Here is a 20,618-nt window from a genome sequence, read left to right on the forward strand (position 1 = left end):
TTGTGGGCAGCCCTCCCGGCTGCCTGTCCTGAGACAGCATCATTCCAGAGCCAGCACTGCTGACAGACGTGGGGAGGAGGCAGGGCCGGGGGCAGGGGGGGTGAGGGGTGCGTTGAGACATCACCCTTCACCATCTGGAACACTGTGAGGACACTGGCAGGCAAGATGCCTCCACTCCCAGTCCCAGCCTGGCCCCAACACGCCTGTTTTGTGGCTGGCGTTCTAGACTGAGGCTGGAGGCTTGCCATTCACAGGGGCACAGACACTTGGCTCTGAGACCCAGCCCAGCCACCAAACAGCTGTGTGTCCTTGGGCAAGTCAGTTAACCTATTCAGCACTTTTAGAGGGATGAAAAAAGAAGACTGAATCTAATCTCAAAGGGTTCCTGAACCTCCCAGCCCGTGGCTGTCCCAGAAGAGTGAGAGCAAACTGGGCAGAGGCCAGTCTTGTGCAAGAGGCCCTTCTCCAAGCCTCACATCTCCCTTGGGGATCTCCCTTGGGGATCCCCCAGTTCCCCAACACACACTTTTCCTTTCCCCAGGCTGCCCGAGGCTTCCTCATGTCACCCCATTCCAGCGAGTCCAGCCCTCTCCAACCTCTCTCAGTCCCTGGAGACACCTGTCCCTGGGGGCGCCCTCTCTTTTGTAAGGTGACACTTGCTGATCTTTTCAACCTGCTCAAAAGGGCAAATGTGGGTCTCCTCCTAGGCAACATGCATTTATTTTTAACCTGGGCCATTATGCTGTCTTAACCCTGTCAGTCACTTTAATGTGAGGAATTTCAGATGCTCTGATCTTAGGGAATTTGGGAGCCTTTGGAGGTCACTGAAATCACAGCTGCTTATGCATTCATTTATTAATGTAGTCAAACAATAAATGTTTCTCTAACCATTGTATCCAGGATTTTGCTATACGCTATGGGAATAGCAAACTTACTCTTGAATTTTCCGAGTCAGCACAGACTTCAAATATTTTGTTTCACTGTCTCTGTAAGAACATTCATATGTGTCAACCCACCTGTCCTTAATTTTAGTTCAGGCAATGTGGTCACCCTAGCTGAAAAAGTATCTGACCTACCTTTAAGGAGCAAATAGTCTCCGGGGGAAAGAAGATAAGAATGCACATGGCACGTATGTGTGCACACCACAGATCACTGCCCACTCTGCTGGAGCGTCTGCAGGCAGGGCTGGACCCGCCAGATCCCCAGAGCCTGCGCAGTGCCTGGGACCTACGTGCAAAAATCCCTGTCCAATTGAGGCTTCAGAAAAAGCTGCAGGTAGTGTGTCACTCAGGAGACACAGATAAACCCCGCAGGGGGCAGTCAGAGGGCCGGAAGGAGACTGGCTGGCTGAGACCACTTGCTTTCCATACATTATCTTATTCAAAGTTTAATTAAACAACCGACAAAGTAGGCATTACTACTGCTATTTTACAAGTGAGATTAAGTAACTGGCCCAAGGTCACCGAGTGGTAGGTGACAGGGAGATCTGAGCCAGGTTCTATCGGACATGCTCGCTGCCTCCCTGTTGGAAGGACTTGGTGAAGGAGGTGGTGTTTGAACTGAGGCCTGTTACAAAGTCATTAAGATACTACAGGGGCTTTGTTTCAGTTAATGCACACAGGTAGCAACAGCAGCTGCAGGGAGAAAATGATCCTGCTGACCAGGTGACCACGGGGTGGGGCGGGAGGGCTTTCATCTGCTCCTGAGCAACTCCGCAGAACCCGAGAATCCCCCAGCCCTTGACTAGCACTGCCCTCCCTACCCCCTTCCCCTCCAGCGCCCCCTCCTTCCCCGCGCAGACGTCCAGAGCGCCCCGGTTACTGGGAAACACGGCAACGTCGGCCAGGGAGGTGAGGGGCCGAGATCACTTATCTCCTCCACGGCGGAGCTCCGAGCGTTCTCATTTCCTGCTGGCCTATCTGCACACCTCCCGGCTTCCTCCAGCGCCGGCTCGCCCGCTCCTGACGCATCTCCCCCTCCCCCAGGGTGCCGGACTGAGGGCAAAGAAAGCTCTCTGAGTCACACAGCTCCCCCTTTCCCTAGCCCTTCTTCCCCGGGGGTTTTAAGAACTAGACCCCTGCCCTTCCCCCCCCACGTCAGCGCCACAGCCCTGCCTGACCTTGGGTGGCCGCCCTCTCAGCCTCGTTTTCCTCCTTTACAAAGCAAGGATAAGTACACCGTCTATCTTGCTTACTTTCCTATCTGATTCACAGGGAAATGGTCTGCAAGGAAAAGGGTATGTTTCAATGACTGAAAAAGCATTACACCAGAAAATGCAAGGCCTTAACTATCATCACTAGTTCATCGTCAGGGAGTGAATAGAATTCCTCCTCACTGAGACAAGGGCCTGGCCCTGGTCCTCTCCGCCTGCCCACTCTCCCTGTAACTGCACTGCAAGACCCACATCTCGGCCATGTTTCCTCTTCCTCCTTCCGGGCGTCTTGCCCTTGCCAGGGCTGTGGGAGGCTGCCCTCTGCCGGTTCACCTGATTCCTGACCACAGTGGCCCCTCGAGTCCTGAATTTTGGGCCAATATTACCACCTGGTGTTTAACTGAGGCACTGCTGCCAAACTGGAGCGGCTCAGCTTTGGTACCTGTTTGCCACAGGGTCCTCTGAAATGCAGAGAAGGCAGAAATCTCCCGGTCTGGGACCTGAGATCTGTCTCCTGGGTGCAAGCAGATCTCCTCAGGCTAGGTCAGGGCTTTCAGAGAAAATACCTCAAGCTGTGCACAGAGAGTTGGGGGGGTGGGGAAGGGGGAGGGAAGAATGCTAAATAGAGGTGTAATTGCCTGATTTGCAGGCAGCCCCGTCTCTGTCTGCATACTTTATTTTAGCGTCCAGTGGTGTACACAGCCCCTCTGCATTTGTACCACTGAGGCCTGGCCCTCGTTGTGCCCGACTTACAAAACCTTCTGGCCTCCACAGGGCACTTACGGCATTTGCTGGTGACAAAAGAGCCAGTGACACATTTCTATGTGTCCTTTCCTTCTCACTGTACCTATAGTCCCTTTTGCAGATGAGATGCAACAGGTAAAAGCAGGGCCACAGCGGTACCTCTGACAGGAGGGAGTGGGTAGTTCCCAGAGGAAAGAGAAAAGGGAAGGGAGAGGGGGCCCCCGTCTGAAAAAGCGCAGAGAGCGAGCCATGGGCTTCTCCTGGAGACCCTGAAACAGAGCCCCAGGAAGAGGTGATGACAAAAGAGAAGGCCTCTCAAGCCTCACAAGAGGAAGTGGACCCAAGAGAGGTCAGAGAACGGCCATGCAGAAGGAAAAAGAGCAAACTGAGCTGCTGCGAGGGCCTGAGCCCTGCGGCACAGGAAACGGGCAGAGCCCTCAGGACCCAAGTGGGGCAGAGCGCCAGCCCGAGGCTCTGGCAGTGCAGGCCAGGCGCTGGAGCCACCGGAGGAATGCAGCTGTCAGTTCCTGGGGCTGCCAGGGTCTGGGGCACAGGGCCCAAGCCCTGACCAGGTGCCTCAGCTGAGCCTGGGCAGTCAGGGATGGTGCCAGGCTGCTAGAGCTAGCCTGGGCTGGAAACTCGCGAGGGCTTGGGCTGTTACACAGACCCTGTGCAAAAGCCTAGGGAAAAGAGCCTGCTCTGCACCATGAGACAAGCCCTAGTGTACGGCTTGGTCCCAGACTTATCACTACTTCCTAAACCCCTCAAACAGCACCGCCTGGCTTGTACCCAGGAGAGTGGCTCGGAGAGGTGGGGCTACAAAAAGAACTGAGTGGCCCCGGGGGTAGGTGGAGACCAGCACTGTAGGGGGGGACTGCGAGGGAGGGAGGCGTGTCCAGGGAGGAGCTCAGATCGGGCTGGGGGTCAGCACTGGAGGAGGGTTTTCTCTGTTCCTTCTGACTGGGCACTCATTCTGCACAGGACTTTTTGGAAGTCGGAGGGAGGAGGATACTCAGAGTGAGGTGTTGCCCTCAAGGAGGATTCTGGAATCCCCTGGACTCAACAGGGAGGGGGAGGCATTCCCAGAAGAATCAGCTCCTGGGCATCTCAGAACCCTGGCTTGGAGCCTGACCAGAGTACCCCCAACTGCTTAAATAGGCCAGGGGCCCCATTTCTTTAAAGCCTGCATCCCTCCCTCTGCGGTGCGCCCTGCCCCTCCCTGAGTCACCCCAGGGAGAGCGGGGGAAAAAAGGGAAGAGAAAAGAGGCATTGACTACAGAGGAAGGAAAAGGAAACAGCAGAGGAGGGAGGAGAGAAGCCACACAGGAGTGGGTGACAGCGGAGATCGGAGAGGGCAGATCTAGGGCAGATCTAGGGCAGGGGGAGACAGCAAGCCGAGCATCCCAAAGGGTGCCCCAAGAGCAAGGCGGCCAGGGGCGGGGAGCCGAGGGGGCGGGCCGGCCATGTCCCACGGGACCTACTACGAGTGCGAGCCCCGGGCTGGCCAGCAGCCACTCGAGTTCTCAGGGGCCCGAGTGGGGCCTGGGGAGCTGGGGGACATGTGTGAGCATGAGGCCTCCATCGATCTGTCTGCCTACATCGAGTCTGGGGAGGAACATCTCCTCTCTGACCTCTTTGCTGTGAAGCCGGCGCCTGAGGCCCGAGGCCTTAAGGGCCCTGGAACCCCTGCCTTCCCCCACTACCTGCCGCCTGACCCGCGGCCCTTCGCCTACCCTCCACATACCTTCGGCCAAGACAGGAAGGCCTTGGGGCCTGGCATCTACAGCACCCCAGGGAGCTACGACCCCAGGGCTGTGGCTGTGAAGGAGGAGCCTCGGGGGCCCGAGGGCAGCCGGGGGGCCAGCCGCAGCGGCTACAACCCTCTGCAGTACCAAGTGGCACACTGTGGGCAGACGGCCATGCACCTGCCCCCGGCCCTGGCAGCACCCAGCCAGCCCTTGCGCGTCCTCAAGGTAAGAGTGGCTCAATTCTCCTCCCCGCCACCCAGGGGCTGGAGGGAGGCCCGTGCGGATGGGGTCTGTGTGTGGTGTTGCTCGGTGAAATCGACCCACCACAAGCCCTCTGTGTTCGCCCCCCAGTCATAACCCCTTTTGGCTTCTCTGTGAATTCACTCCCCCGCCGATCCCCACTGTGTGACCGGAACCAATGTGTCCCGCAGTCCCTGTGACCAGGTGACCTGCCCTGACCTCAGCCCGCACCCCCCCCAGCTTCTCTGCTGCCCACCAGCCCCCTCCTCTCATTTCTGTGTCACCTCCTGCTTCTAGAAAAGGAAATGCCTGCTGATGATAGAACTGGAGACTCAAGATAGATGGAAGGAAAGTGTCCTCAGAAAGTGTGGGGACGTGAAAGGGAGTTTGGGTCAGAGCAGAGGACACTGTACGTCTGGCAGGGCAGTGGCTGTTCCACTGGGGGCCAGGAGCTGGCTCTGAACGCCACATCCCTCCGACGCTCCACGTGTGCTCTGACCACTGGGATTCCTGCCCCACCTTTGCTTTACTTCCCCACAGCCCTCACTCTTGTCCCTCTGTACCTTCCCCTCCAGGCCCCTTTGGCCGCTGCCGCGCCCCCCTGCAGCCCCCTCCTCAAGGCGCCCTCACCGGCCGGCGCCTCGCACAAGGGCAAGAAGGCCGTGAACAAAGACAGCCTGGAGTACCGGCTGCGGCGGGAACGGAACAACATCGCGGTGCGCAAGAGCCGGGACAAGGCCAAGAGGCGCATTCTGGAGACGCAGCAGAAAGTGCTAGAGTACATGGCCGAGAATGAGCGTCTGCGCAGCCGCGTGGAGCAGCTAACCCAGGAGCTGGACACCCTTCGCAACCTCTTCCGCCAGATCCCTGAGGCCGCCAACCTCATCAAGGGTGTAGGGGGCTGCAGCTGAGCCCGCCTGGCAGACTGTGGGCACCAGCCCCCGGGGCTCAGCCTGACCCTGGGGACCCTCACCCTAGAGGCCCCACAGGCCGAGTCAGAGACAAAGACAGTGGACAAATGGCAGCTGGGGGCAAGACAAGGAGGAGGGCGGGCCCCAGCCTAATGATTCTGTGGCTGAATAAAACTGCACTATGGCACGGTGCTGGGCCTGTACACTGGGCCCGTGTGTGTGTGTGTGTGTGTGTGTGTGTGTGTGTGTGTGTGTGCGAGAGAGAGAGAGAGAGATGGGGGACTCCAAAGGTAGGGAATGCACGAGGCTAGGCCTGCATACCTCTTGATTCCAGGCCACATTCGGGAAATTCAGCAGACAAGCTGCCCACAGCTCTCCCACAGTGCACCGCACAGCCAGGCCCTGTATCTCTCCCTCTGCTCTTCTCTCGACCCGGCCCACTCTATCCCCACCCCAGAGGACCTGGAGCAGCCTCTGGACACTCCCCTAGCAGAGCTCTATGGCTCGCAGGGAGATCTCAGCACCTCCAGTCCCTCCTGCCTGGGCCTGCTGACCCCAGCCCTGCTCTATCTCACCTTGAGGTATAGGTCTGGGAGTTCCTGCCCCAGGAGATCAAGGGAAAATTCCAGATGGCTCTGATGTATTTACGGTGCCTTAGCTCTTGATCCGGGACTCAATCCCTTCTCCCCAGTTCCCAAACTTCAGTCTGCCAGACTGACAGACCCCCCCCATGCCTCCAACCCACCCGCTCCCACCTTTGTCCCTCGTTCCCTAGTGCTTCGGTTCCCTAAAGAATGTGAGTGCTTGGGGGACGAATTAGTTGGGAAAGGCCTTGAGACCTGTTCGCATACGAGAAAATTGGTAATGAGGAGGATGATGACACACCTGTGCAGTGAAACCCCATGTGGAAAACAGTTTTTTTCATAGAACTCTAGCCTGAGAGCCATAAGAGGGCAGTGCTTGACAGCCTCAGTTTTGAATTTCCCTCTGCTACTTTCTAGCTGTGTGACCTCATGCCAGTTACTTCTTCTCTCTGTGCCTCAGTTTCCTCATCTGCAAAATGGAAGGAGTAGTAATGCTGTACGTTCATAGATAAACAAGGCCTGGCATACGGTGAGCACAAATACTTGTTATCATTCCCTTTTGCTCGAACTGAAAGGACCTCTGAGATCTCATCTAAACTTCTCATTTTGCAGGTGAGGAAACTGACGTCTCAGACAGGGAAGGGACTTACCCAGAGTCTTGCAATGGGTTAGAGGCAGAACCAAAATTAGCTCTGTAAAATCACAGATCTCAAGAGGGGCTGGAAGAGACCTCAAGAGATCATCTGGTAGGCTTTGCCCTCAGACAACAAGATAGTGTGGGCCACATTTGATAGATAAAACAGTTGAGAGCCGAGGGAATAAGAGACATTCTCCGGAAGCTCACGCAGGTGAGCTTTGCTGTCTCCACACACGCACCTGTCTCTACTTCGCCCTCACACCCTCCCCTCGGAGGCATATGGAACAGTGCGGGGCCAGAGTCAGGGACATGAGACACAAGATGGGCTGGTTAGGGTCTCTCCTAGGCCACCAATGACTTATAGGCCACTGGTGAGAAAGCAGTGTTAGACACCAAGGAATAACCTTCTGAGAGGGAGAGAGACTGGGTCTGGATCCTCCCGGTCCGCTCTCTCTCCTCTCTCTCTCCCCGCACCTCCACATCCCCAGTGTCAGAGCCTTCCCACATCGAGGACATCCGGGTGCACCACGCCTGCCTCACCCAGGACTCAGTCTCTTTCCTGCCTTTGCCTCTGCGTCTCTCAGGCACCATCTCCCCTACATCTGTGCTCTAGATACCCCTGCCCCAGGTCTGGTTTGGGCAGACAAATCTGAACCTCGCTAGATGGTTTATTCTACCTGAGTTAGGAAGAAAGAGGCACCTGTCTCTGTAGGTGCCTGGGAGAATCCCACACCTTCCTTTCAGCCCAGGGGAATGGGTTGCATAAAGGGGGTTTGTACAGAGCACGGTAAGTGACTCAACCTCCGGATTTCCTCCTCGCAGCTCAAGACCACTGCCCCTGGACTTATTTTCAAGGTTCTGGGTGACGGGACCTGGGTTGCTTCAGCATCAGCCCCAAGCTTCTTCCCCACAGTTCTGAATCGTGTCTCCTCCCAGCCCACAGCACCCGGGGGCTCCTCAGGGCGGGTGTCTGGCACCAGGTCTGGAGAAGAGCCACAGCCTCAGCTGAGAGAAGAGAACACCTGGTCCCTGCCTGACGGCAAGTGGCAGGCACACCTCGATCCTCTGTGGCAGATCATATCCCGGGGAAATGACAGGTAGCCGGAAGTCACACTTTTCACCCTGAGGTTTTAACCTGACCTCAACTGGTTTGGGCCAAGGTAACTTATTCAACAAGTGTTTGTTGAGCATCTTTCCTGTGTCAAGCCCTTGCAAGGTGCTGAGAACACTGTGGTGACCAAACCCAACTCTTGGCTGAAGGACCCCTCCACCTATTGTGTTCAGGCAGGGCAGGAGATTGTGGGTGGCAGGAGAGGGAAGTCAGGTGCTTAGCCCCCAACTCCTAGGGACAGGACAGGTAGTCTCTGCAGCTGCCCTCACAGCCTGGGGGTGGTGATGGCTCTCTGCTACTGCTGGAGCTTACCACTTCTGCAGCTGTCCCTTAAGCCTGACCATTCACACCTCTATACATTCATGAATTACCCGCTCTGAACATGCCCCTTGGGGAAACCTACTAAACCAGCAGAAAGGGAGGTGGTTTTTTGTTTGTTTGTTTGCTTTGTTTTGTTTTATTTATTTATTTTTGGCTGCATTAGGTCTTCATTGCTGCACGCGGGCTTTCTCTAGTTGCAACGAGCGGGGGTTACTCTTTGTTGCAGTGCCCGGGCTTCTCGTTGCGGTGGCTTCTCTTGTTGTGGAGCACGGGCTCTAGGCACGCAGGCTTCAGTAGTTGTGGCATGCAGGCGCCAGTAGTTGTGGCTCACGGGCTCTAGAGCGCAGGCTCAGTAGCTGTGGTGCACAGGCTTAGCTGCTCTGTGGCATGTGGGATCTTCCCAGACCAGGGCTCAAACCCATGTCCCCTGCATTGGCAGGCGGATTCTTAACCACTGTGCCACCAGGGAAGCCCAGGGAGGTTGTTTTAGCTGGGGTGGTCAAGGAAGGCTTCTCGGAGGAGGTGACATTGGAGTGGAAACCTTAAAAATGTCCAGGAGGAGGCAGATGTGCCAAACTGGGGGAAAGGAGAGCAGAGGGGAAAGCAAATGCCAAGGCCCCAAGGTGTCCCGGTCCAAAAAAAGAAAGGAAACCGGGTGAGACTGGAGAAATGGAAAGCAGGAGGAAGGGTACGCAAGAACACCGCCTCCCTCCCTCCAGGACCATCTTCATTCCCTCTGCCGGGAGGAGGACCGTCCCTAAGGAGCAGGCTGCCCATGCCCCGCCGGGTGGAGATGCCGCAGGGTCCACGGGGTCCGTGGGGTCCGGAGGCTGCAGAAAGAAGGCACCCCCAGGAAGGGCGGGTAGCCTCACCCCTGCCTGGGGAAGGTTTGAGGCCCAGGGCGGGGTCACGAGAACTTTGGAAAACCAGCACATCAAGGTCCAAATAGCACACACCTGCGTTCCCTTGGCTTTACGATCCACAGCTCGGGCCCACTTTTCCTTCATGGGCAAAACTGGGGACCAGCATGAGAGTCCTGAGCTGACAGACAGGATCTCAGGCCCCAGGGAAGCAGAGGAAGAGAAGGTAGGATGTTGGAGATATCGCCAAGAGGGAGGAAGCTGCCCAAGGTGAGCCCGCCAAGGTCAGTCCGCGGTGGCAGCTCGGACTTGTGAAAGCCGCTCCCCCTGCTCGGTGCACACCTCCCCACCCCACCCCCACGGATTGCCACATGCCTGGGCCCCCAGGGCCCCCATCCCAGTGTTGCAAGATCCCGGTTGGGGCTGTGAGGGTGGAAAGGGGCCTCTTCACCTCCACTCCCTACCCTGCCCCAAGCCATGAGGGGACTATGGGATGGAGAGGGCTGTACAGGAGATGCTGAGGCAACAATAGCCAAGGCTGGCCGAGGGCCTGTGCACCTCCTCCAGGCCAGTCACTTCCCATCACCCCCAGCAGGCAGACCTTTCCTCTCAGGACTCAGCGGGGCTGCACCCCAGTGGGAAGGGTCGGACCCGGACAGGACTCCAGGCTGCCTCTGTCAGCTGCTGCTATAAGCAGACCTGGCTTGGCCCCAGAAAAACATCAATGAGCAGCTCATTGAGAAGGCCCATCAGAAGTTCCCTGAGACTACCCCGTGGGGAAATGATGGGTATTTTCAGAGGAAAATGGCTGCACCTGGCCATCAATTCTGACTTCAGGGAGCAGCAGAAGGGTCCTAGGACTTGGGAGAAGGAAGGCTTCCGACAAGGGAGACACCCCCCCTACAGCGCTGTAAGCTCCCCTTCTCTTTTAGAAACATGGATCTGAGCTAGGTAGAGGCAAGCCATACATAGCATGGATCCCCCCACCCCACAAGCCAAGCTTCACCCCAAAGCCCCAAACTGTCCAAAACCCTATTGCTCCCCACACCTTGCACTGTCACCCCTGGCCAGACCATCCAACCCTGCTGCAATCGGGACGGTTTGCAAAACGCCTGTAGCTCCCGCTTTGTCACCATCTGAGGTTAGGACTGCGCTCGGGAGATAAGCCCAGGCCCCATCCGCCGTCCTGAGTGAGACTGCTGGCCCTGCTGCAATCGGGACGGTTTGCAAAACCCCTGCTGGCGCCAGCTCTGTCACCATCTGAGGTTAGGGCTGCGCCCCAAGATAAAGTCTAGCCCCGCCCACCGGCCCTGCCTTCAAACCTTGCAAGCAGCATGGCCAAGAGACAGAGCTCCAGGGCAGCCCACTCAGGGTCTGGAAGCCTTAACCAGACTCAGGGTGAGGACCCCTTCTTCCTGGTCCTCTCTCACCTCCTCCCCTTCATCCCCAGCCTCACCTTTGCACACTGCCCTCAGCACCATCCTTTCCCCTCACTCTCCATCTACCCTCCTCGATTCCATCTTCCATCCTCACCCTCCCTCCTCCCTCACCTCCCTCCTGCCTTCTCATCACACTCATTCATTCATTCATTTGTTATAAAAATACTTAATAACCCCTACTCCAGGCACCTTGCTTGTTATAGGAGCTACAGGATAAGCAAGGAGGACAGTCCCTGCCCTTGCGGGGCTTACAAATTCATGAGGGGGACAGACAAACATACCACCACAAATAAATAGATCATTCTAAATTGCAGGCAGTGCTATGGGGCAGAAGTAAAGAGTGACTGTGACAGATACTAATAAGGGAACCTGATTTAAATGTGAGGGTCAGGAAAGGCTCTTTGAGGAAGTAACATGTAAGCAGATATCTCAAAGGTGAGTAGGAGTCAGTCTGGCAGAAAGTGGGGCTTCCCAGCAGAGAGAGCAGCTCTGCCTAGGCCCCAAGCAGGTCCTTCCCGGCCATTGACAGAGGCTGGGGTTGAGGGCAGACTACACTGAGGGGGAGAGGTGAGGTCAGAGAGGGGCTGAGGCCAGATCTCGCTCGAGGGGATGCAGAGCATCAGAGGGAGGAAACACCTTCCAAAGGAAAAAGACATTTCCTCTCTCCTAAGGTGAAAGAGAAGAGATGCAGCAGACGCAGATACAAACAGGTCTGTAGCCCGCTGACATTGTTCCCGTCTCATGGCTTCTATTTTTACCATGAAAGAAGAGGTGACTGCAAGTGACTGAGCAGGAAGCTCTGAGAAAGGCTTAAAGGTGTAAAATCCCAGCTTCTGAGAGTGGAAGCGGGAGCTGAGATTTCTGGCTTGGAAGCGGCCAGTCGAAGTCTAAGATGACAATTTTGGGCGACAACAGTCTGTCCTCTGGAGGGACTTCCTTCAGTGGTGCTTAGCTGCTCAGGAGCAAGTATGGACAAGACGGATGTTGGGTTCATCTGGGCGTGGGGCTCACCCAGGGAGGCAGGATGGATGGGACAGACAGGGAAGGGGAGGGATTTCATGGTGAACCTGGAACTTAGGGCGGATAAGGAGAGGTGAGGAGACAGGAAGGGCCAGTGGTTCTTCAGTGAGCTTGTAGAACAGCGGCAGTGAGCCGGCTTGAGCAAACAAACCATAAGGAAAGGAGATCATATCAGAGAGTGGGATGTTTGATTCAGTTATTTCATAGTTACTGCAGTTTCTGGTGATGATAAGTCCTGGGTCTGACCCTGGGGGTAGCTTGCTAAGGTGGATGAGAAGCATGTAAGAGATGAGAGCGTGAAGGAACTGAGAGGTGGCCACGCTGGTTGGAGCATCCATATGGATGATGACATCACTTGGATGACTGCCTTGCTCAGCCCCATCCTCTCTCCACAACCGCCGTCCCACATCCCACATCCTCTCATTCACTCCACCCCCCGTTAACATCCTCTTCCCTAATCCCTAGTTTCCTACCTCCACATCCTCTTTCTCATCTCCATCCTCATCCTCTCAAACCCCAGCATCTCTTAACACCTTCATCCTCTCCTTACCCCATTCTCACTCCTCATCCTCATCTTTCTCATCCTGTTCCTCTCAGCACTTAATTTCTCCTCCACACTGGGCACGTGAAAAGCACTATTGCATGGTGGGTTAAAGCCTGTGCCCAGGAGCCTATCGACGTGGGTTCAAATCCCACGTATACTGCCTGCCCACGTTGCCTCGCTTGTAAAAATGGGGTAATAATAACACCTACCTCATAAGGTTGTCGAAAGAATTACCTGAATCTAAAGTGCTTGGAACAATGTCTGGGCTCGATACCATGACTGTTATTCTCCCCCTCTCCTTGCCTCATTGCACTCTTCTCCATCTTCTCACCTCCGTTATCCCTCTGTACCTACTTCATATTTCTTCTGAGAGGCAGAGATGAATCAGACTCAGGCCCTGCCCATGGTCTGGTAGGGAAACAAGCACAAAAATAAATGTCAGGGGCTTCCCTGGTGGCGCAGTGGTTAAGAATCCACCTCCCAGTGCAGGGGACACGGGATCGAGCCCTGGTCCAGGAAGATCCCACATGCCGCGGAGCAACTAAGCCCGTGCGCCACAACTACTGAGCCTGCGCTCTAGAGCCTGTGAGCCACAACTACTGAGCCCACGTGCTGCAACTACTGAAGCCCACGTGCCTAGAGCCTGTGCTCCGCAACAAGAGAAGCCACAGCAATGAGAAGCCCACGCACCGCAAGGAAGAGTAGCCCCCGCTCGCCACAACTAGAGAAAGCCCGCTCACAGCAACGAAGACCCAACACAAGCAAAAATTAAATAAATAAATAAATTTATTTATTTTTTTAAATGTCAGGAGAATGTAATAAGTGCTACTTCAAAGATGTGAAAGAAATGCTCTCGGAGAACAGAGGATATGCAAACTCTGCCTGAGGAGAGTAAAGAAAAGTCTCAACAGGCAGATAAACCTCTCAGCTGGATCTCGAAAGATGAGGAAGGATTTGCCTGGCAAAGGCAGGAAAGAGGTATTCCAGCCAAAGGAACACGAGGTGTTTCTTGTGCTGCTTCTGCTAGAAGGTCTGAAGTTCTGCAAGCTGCTGTGAGGTTACGATGAACCCGTACCCCAGCAGGGGCACGCCCTATCCCAGTAAGGCCACAAGGGGGCAGCGAAGCATTAAGAGAGGTGAAGGATGGGGCCCAGAAAACCTCAAGAGAGCCTCGCAGACCTCCAATCCCTTGGGCAAGCCCTGACCGGGAGGGTTTTCCCCAGACTGGGCCGGCCCAGCCAGGAAAAAAAAAAAAAAGGCTCTGACACTTGGAGAAAAAGACTAGGTTTGTCTTCGAAAAAGAATAAAAGTCCTCTTAGTATGTCCTCTAACACATGTTGGTAAGAGCAGAATAATTCCTCGCTGAGTTGAAAGTGTCTGTGGAATACATCCTCTTGACTTAGTATTTACCATGGTCTAGACACTGTTCTTGGCACTTTACAAATCTTCACTTTCTCATAACAACCCTATCAGGTTAAGTACGGTCACCCCCCCTTTTGCAAGTGGGAATACTGAGGTATTGGGCGCAAGTTACACTGATACAAAGTAGCAGAGTTGGTTTGGCTCCAGAGTTTGGAGGCCTCCCTTGCAAGGGGTAGTTCCAGCCACAGCCCTAGTGTGTAAAAGCGTAAGACCCAGCCCTCCCAAAGCCCCCCGCCCCCTGGAAGTCAGCAGTCCTCTAAACTCTAGTCCTTGTGCATCACTAACGAGCTCTGTTCCCTTACGTCACTTCACCCCTGACCCGCATCTTCAAAAGCTAAAGAATGGGGTTAAGCTCTGTTCCTTCACCCACAAACTGGTGAGTAGGCCCTCTGGGCTGTGCTGAGTGCCGTGGATACAAAGATGGGTGGGAAACAGGCTTGAGGGACTGTGGGATGTGAAGGGGGAGCCTCGGAGCTACAGTTACAGCAGAGGATGACAAGCTTTCTGTTAGGAGGCAGAGGAGAGGCCCCTCCCGCCTCTGGCCGGTGTGGAATTTGGGCAGGAGGTGTTAAGAAAGGCTTCCCAGAGTAATTACAGGGAAGGTAGGAATTAGCCAGACAGGCAGGGAAGGAGGGTATCCAGGCAGGGGAAACAGGATGTGAAAGCACAGCATGAGCAGAGAAAACAAAGGGAGTTCTAAGAGCTCGGTCAGAACATCTTTGAAGATCTTCTATTAATGTCAATTTTCAGAGTTTACTTCTCCTCCTGACGTGCCTATAAGCGGCTTCTGTGAAGCCTCACAGAATGAACTAACGCAGGAGCCTCTCATAGGAGGTGTTAGCCAACGCACACGTGTTTAAATGGTGAGCGCCTAAGTGCCCTACACAGGTGGAAGAGATGCCTAAAAGCCTTGCAGTTTAGAGTTCACCCAGTTCTGACATGGGGGCTAGTGGAGTGCAAAAGCCTTGTTTTTCCACCTCCAATGAGATAGGCAGGCATCTGTGAAGCAAAGAATGCCCCCCCACAACACACACACCATTATGTTAACACCAGGTTTTTAGTTCTGAGAAGGTTCCAAGGTTGTCCACTCAGAATGGCAGAAGAATTAGGCTGAGATGGAAGAGGGATAGGAGAGTTCCTTCATGGATGAGGCAGGCTTCTCTTTGGAAAGGTCAGTTGAGGCCTCAGGAGTGAATACTGCCCCCCTCCAGCTCTCTACGTCTGGCACCCCAGGGAGGAGAGGTGGGGGGCTGCAGCTTTGGCCCTTGTAGTTCACATCGGACCTCTTGGCAGGAACTATAGATTTACTCAACAACACTCAAATATTGACAGAATAACGCAAGCATGGTGGAGGAGATTTGGAGAGAGATGGTCAAGAGAGGAAAGCCAGAAATAAGTAAGGCGGGGACAAAGGGAGCAAAAGGCTGGATCCAGGGCAGCCTATGGAAAGATGTTTGCAAGACGTTGCTGCTGCCGCTGCTTCCCCTGGGGGGCTGCCACAAGCAGGTGTCTACATGACAAGACACAGATGTTTGAGCTTTCTCAGGCCCCCTTTCTCCCAACTTCCCCCACATTTCCACTCTTCCTCCCTCACCCTCCCTGGCTCCCAGGATCCTCAACCCCTCCGAATCCAAACCTGCCATATCGGAGATCCTGTATCAGAGGGAGCTTGGGGTCCTGAGGGAGGCGGGGTGAGAGGGGGATCCCAAGCCCTGGCGGCAGGGACAAAGGCTGCTCAGCGGCTCCAGGGTGTCCTAGCAGGTGAGTGGGAGAGCAGAGGGCCCAGGAGGACTGAGGGGCAGAGAGGGCTAGTGCAGCAAGACCACACAGAAAAGAAACTGACGTCTAGGATGTTGAAGTGAAACTGATCTCTCGTCTTGTTAAGCCCCTCCAAGGCAAGGACCCCTGCTTCTGCGTCGAGACCCTGCACAGTACTGCCATGCTGCCTGGGGAGACCCAGACACCCCAAACTACCACAGGTGAGTTCACGTCATTGAGAGTGTATACAATACCTCTTCAGGGATACCCAGAAATGTCTCCAGCTCACCTACAGGTATTCATTCTTGCCAGGTGCAGCCTCTTGAAACCAGGATACCAAGGACAGAGTTGCTTGGGGGCCAAGGTGAGAATGACTTAGCAGATTTGGGGATCTGAAGATCTCTAGCTTGCCTAGATCTCTACAAGACCACCAGCATCAGAATGACTTAATGTGCTTCTTAACAGTGCAGATCCCTGAGCCCCCTCTCCCCCTGACAATTTATTAAATCAGAGACTGGAGGAGGGGAGCAGGGGAGAAGACTCCCTATACTAACCGTCCACTAAGCCAGATGCGACATTTCACTCACTGTCACGTCCCTGATGCCCATCTCCGTGGTTATGCCTTGTGGCCAGAGCAGGAACCCTCACAGCTGATCCAGCCAGGTGGGTCTGGGGTCCAAAACACTGATTTTCTCCTGTATGTGTGGGTTGCCCACGCTTCCAAGTGCCACCAAGAGGTGAGGTTCAAATCAAATCCCTTTGCCCGGCTCTGCTTCTCAATCTTAAATGTCATGGGAAAGGGTAGGGAGCATACAAGCAGTTTTTATTAAATTGCACTTCCCTGGTGGCGCAGTGGTTAAGAATCCGCCTGCCAACGCAGGGGACACGGATTCGATCCCTGGTCTGGGAAGATCCCACGTGCCGCGGAGCAACTCAGCCCGTGCGCCACAACTACTGAGCCTGCGCTCTAGAGCCCGCGAGCCACAACTACTGAGCCCATGCGCCACAACTACTGAAGCCCGCGCGCCCTAGAGCCCTTGCTCTGCAACAAGAGAAGCCACCGCAATGAGAAGCCCGCGCGCCGGGACGAAGAGTAGCTCCCGCTCGCCGCAACTAGAGAAAGCCTGCGCAGCAACGAAGACCCAATGCAGCCAAAAATAAAGTTAAATAAATAAAAGATTTAAAAATAGATAAATAAAATCCCACAAGCTGCGTGGCACAGCCCCCCCACCAAAAAAATTGTGCTGATTTGGGGTAACTTGGGGCATGCTGATGAAGTTTGGCTGGGGGCTGAAAAACCTCCAAGCCATCCCTTGGTACCACCCCTGCCAAGTTTCCTGGGCCTCCATTTTCAGGAAGACTTCTGTGTTACCCCAGTCCCTTCCTTTCCACCCTCACCTTGTCCTGGCCCATCCACAGCCCTCTATCGTAGCCTACGCTGCCTGCTGCCAGCTGGACTCAGAAGACAGGCCCCTTGCTGGTACGATTGTCTTCTGTGCCCATCTCACCAGCCCCAGCCTCAGCTACAGTGACATGGTCATGGTGACTGCTGCATGATGAATAGGAAGAAGCAAACAGGTTGGGGAGGGAGCACAGGTCACTCAGCTTCCCATGAAGTGGGAGGACCTCCTCAGGGTGGAATAGAAGGTGCCTCAAGCTCTAAGAAGAGCTGATTGGGCAGAGGGGCGAGAGAGTGCAGTCCGTCCTGCTGCGGTCCCCTTCACTCTGCAGTCATTTGTCCTCAGGCCACACTCCACGAACTGCTCCATGCCCTGGGTTTCTCTGGACAGCTCTTTGAGAAGTGGAGGGATTGCCCTTCAGGACCCAGCGGTAAATGAGAGGAATGAGGGCAATGTCTCCTCACAGCATCAACCAGAGGGAACCACTGCTCTCTCACCAACTCCTTCCTTTCAACTCTTCCTCACCCTTCTGAGGTCTCCCTCTCCTCAGATGCCTTCTTCCCTTTCTATACTCAGCGAGAACTGTTCTACAAGTCAACAAGTGACAAGGCGAGATCAGTGGGGACAGCTGCTTCTCACCACAGCCTGGCCAAACACTTGGGACTGCTAGGGGTTTCACTGGGCGCTCCCTTGGAAGAAGAGGTGAGGATGAGAACACCTTGGGGTGATGGAAGGAAGAGGGAACGGTCAGGTGGCACCAGCTATCTCCTCCCAAGGGGCCCTTTGTCTTCACACTGGGAGGCCTGACTACTCCAGAACTGTATAATGACTGCTACCTACGATGGCGCCCAGCGCACTCGGCTTGACCCGATCACTCTCGCTGCCTTCAAAGACTCAGGCTGGTACCAGGTCAACCACAGCACTGCAGAGGAGCTGTGTGGGGCTGGGGTGAGAAATAAGGGAGAATTGCAGAGGGCACTCATGACCCGAGTCAGCTTGGGGGCAGTGAGAGAGGTGGGAAGAGATTATCTGCTGCTAAAGTGTAATTGAAGCTGTGAGCATGGCTGGCCCTGACGGGTCTGGGGGCTTCATTTCTTCTGAGGGCTCTTCTATCTCTCAAGCAGGGTCTGGCCTGGAATTTGGCCTGGTGACCACCTGTGGGAATGGCACCTCAGACTTCTTCTGTACTGGCAGGTGCGTGTGCTGAGGGGCTGCACAGCTGTCAGTGATCCTACTGTCACTCTACCATCCCCCACACGCAGCGGACTGGGCTGCCACTACCTGCACCTGGACAAGGGAAGCTGCTCCTCAGACCTCACGCTGGAAGGCTGATGCAGGTATAAGCTCTTGGCCAATGGGGTGGGTAGACTAGAGAATGGGGAATGAAACCGAGTGGGGCTGGAGAGGAGTCTCCTTCTAAGGCATCTGGACAAACACTCTTCTACCTTCTGCCCTGCCCTTCAGAGTGAATGCTGGAGGAAGGAAAATGGATTCCCACCTGGGGCGGAGAATCCCCATGGGGAGATCTACCATCCCCATAGTTGTTGCTTCCTTGCCAACCTCACTTCACAGCTGCTTCCTGGGGACAAGATCAGGCATCCCTCTCAGATCCCACACCTCAAGGAAGCAAACCCCCTGGCCACTGCTACTTACCTCAGTGCACAGAGAGGGGAGTGTACAAGGTGCAGGTGGAGGGATCACCCTGGGTCCCCTGCCTTCCAGGAAAGGCTATTCAGGTGGGTATCAGAAGTGGAATAGCTGTAGCACACTGGCAAAAATTTGGAAGTGCTCTTCTGGTAGTACCATCCAATGTGTTTTGATGTTCATTAAATTTTTTATTATTGGAGTATGGTTGATTTACAATATGATATTAGTTTCAGGTGTACAACATAGTGATTCAATATTTTTATAGATTATACTCCATTTAAAGTTATTATAAAATATTGGCTCTATACCTTGTGCTGTACAATATATCCCTGTAGCTTCTTTATTGATGTTCATTTATTTTTTACTGAGTCCATGAATCTGATTTAGAATGTACATTTTCCTAGAAGGAGGGCTTGAGCAGGTGACTGAGGCTATAACTATACCCTGCTACATACTTCCTTGCAGATACCTGGGAACAATGGCCATCTCTTCTGTCCCTGGGGTTGGCTGTGTTAGACAAATGAAGGTACCGATGCTATCAATATTACTTACCTACCTGTAAGTCTTTCAACCTGACCTATTATTTCAGCTGTCTTTAGGATTAGCTGGGCGCCCCCCTTCCCGGGCCACTCCCTGGGGAAGGAAGAGGGCGAAGAGCTAACTGAAGCAGTTCTACAAGGCTCTGGTGAGCACTGGCGGGTAAATCAATGGTTCAGGCTAAGGGTTTATACAGTGGGCCAAGGAGAATGTTCAAGTCCTTAACTTGATAACTCTCCTCTAAAGACCTTCCGTTCATCCCAGTCCCAAGCCTGCACCTGTTTCATGAGATATACTCTTCCAGGGACTATACTTCCATTAAGAGATCCAAACGTGCATTTGGTGCTATTTCCACAGTCTCTTGATTACCACCAGTCTGGTCTTCACTGTGCCTATGTGGAAATCCCCTGGCTGCCAAGGGCCTTCAGTTGGTATGCTGCACAGGGCCCTGACCCTGACTCTCCGGAAGAAACCTCTAGAAGTATATTATGGAGGAGCCACCTTTACCACAGAATACAGCAAGTAAGTAAGATAACATTCCAAGGAGTTTTCTTTCAAATTCCTGGAATCCAGATATTTGAAATTACATTAAGCACTCATTCATACATACACTGTCCTATACAGAGTTAATATTTCAGAAAACAAGGATCCCTAACATGGTGCCTATCACCATGGGACACCTCTCTCCCCAGCAATAAGAGTTCACCTATCTCTAGGACATAGGGCGCTCCTAGTCCCCTTCTTTTCAATGATTTTTTTTTTTTTCTTTTTGGCCGCACCGTGCAGCCTGCTAGATCTTAGTTCCCTGACCGTGGATCTAACCTGGGCCCCCTGTAGTGGAAGCACAGAATCCTAACCATTGGACGGCCAGGGAATTCTCTTTCTTTTCTTAAGCACTACCCAGGCAACTTGCCTAAACACTATAGTCTTAACTCTTCCCCTAAGCCATTTCCCTCACTGCCAAGTTAGGCCTCCTTCCAACAATTTAAGTTGCTGGCAGTCTTGGATCTTGGTCTTCTTCCTTTCAGGTTCTATATCCCCTTATTGATTTCCCGTTCAGCTTACTGTTTGGATGAAGAATGAGTTATAGGTATTAAAATAAAGGTAGGGCACTTCACCTCCTAGGCCTAGGCATTATTCCAGGCCAAATATTACCCTTACATGCCTAGGTTTCTAGTTACCTCAGACCATAATCCTTCCATGACCCACCTCGGTCTGTCCATGGGACTCTGCCTAATGTCGCTTATCCTGGTGGGTGCACTGGGAACCATGGCCTATCAGAAACGAGCTACTCTTCAGGTGGGACCTTCTGCCCCTTACCATTCACTAGAGCCCCAAGGAGCAACAGGGGGCCCAGTTGGAGGAATGAGGGAGGTGTGATGTTACCCACAGCATGACACAGGTTAGGGCAGAGATGATTTCTTAGGAGAAACTGGATGGCAAGTCGATCTATTGTCTATACTTAAGTTCTACTTTTCTCAGAATGCCTCCTTCTCTGTGTATCAACATTACACTAGCCTTGCAATGAAAAAAGGGTAGAGAC

At 54.0% G+C, this 20,618-nt stretch overlaps 2 protein-coding genes across 2 annotated transcripts; both read left to right on the forward strand.

Moving 5' to 3' along the window:
- Positions 1–3,769: 3,769 nt before the first annotated feature.
- Positions 3,770–9,532, forward strand: CEBPE (CCAAT enhancer binding protein epsilon). The gene is made up of 2 exons (XM_082449302.1): positions 3,770–4,869; positions 5,460–9,532. The coding sequence occupies exons 1-2, from the start codon at positions 4,360–4,362 to the stop codon at positions 5,793–5,795; spliced, it is 846 nt and encodes a 281-aa protein (XP_082305428.1). The 5' UTR covers positions 3,770–4,359; the 3' UTR covers positions 5,796–9,532.
- Positions 9,533–11,746: 2,214 nt separating this feature from the next.
- On the forward strand, positions 11,747–20,540 carry CIROP (ciliated left-right organizer metallopeptidase). The gene is given in 22 exon segments (XM_082449185.1): positions 11,747–15,260; positions 15,262–15,494; positions 15,619–15,712; positions 15,804–15,855; positions 16,085–16,228; positions 16,911–17,033; positions 17,237–17,321; positions 17,464–17,532; positions 17,535–17,695; positions 17,699–17,825; positions 17,828–17,839; positions 18,016–18,085; positions 18,154–18,220; positions 18,224–18,250; positions 18,356–18,521; positions 18,524–18,627; positions 19,004–19,051; positions 19,055–19,107; positions 19,109–19,148; positions 19,151–19,223; positions 19,399–19,597; positions 20,245–20,540. Coding segments are annotated over 22 exon segments (2,235 nt in total). The 5' UTR covers positions 11,747–15,183; the 3' UTR covers positions 20,456–20,540.
- The last annotated feature ends 78 nt before the right edge of the window (positions 20,541–20,618 follow it).

Source organism: Balaenoptera physalus (assembly GCF_965194825.1).
Source record: "Balaenoptera physalus genome assembly, chromosome: 2".
NCBI lineage: Eukaryota > Metazoa > Chordata > Mammalia > Artiodactyla > Balaenopteridae > Balaenoptera > Balaenoptera physalus.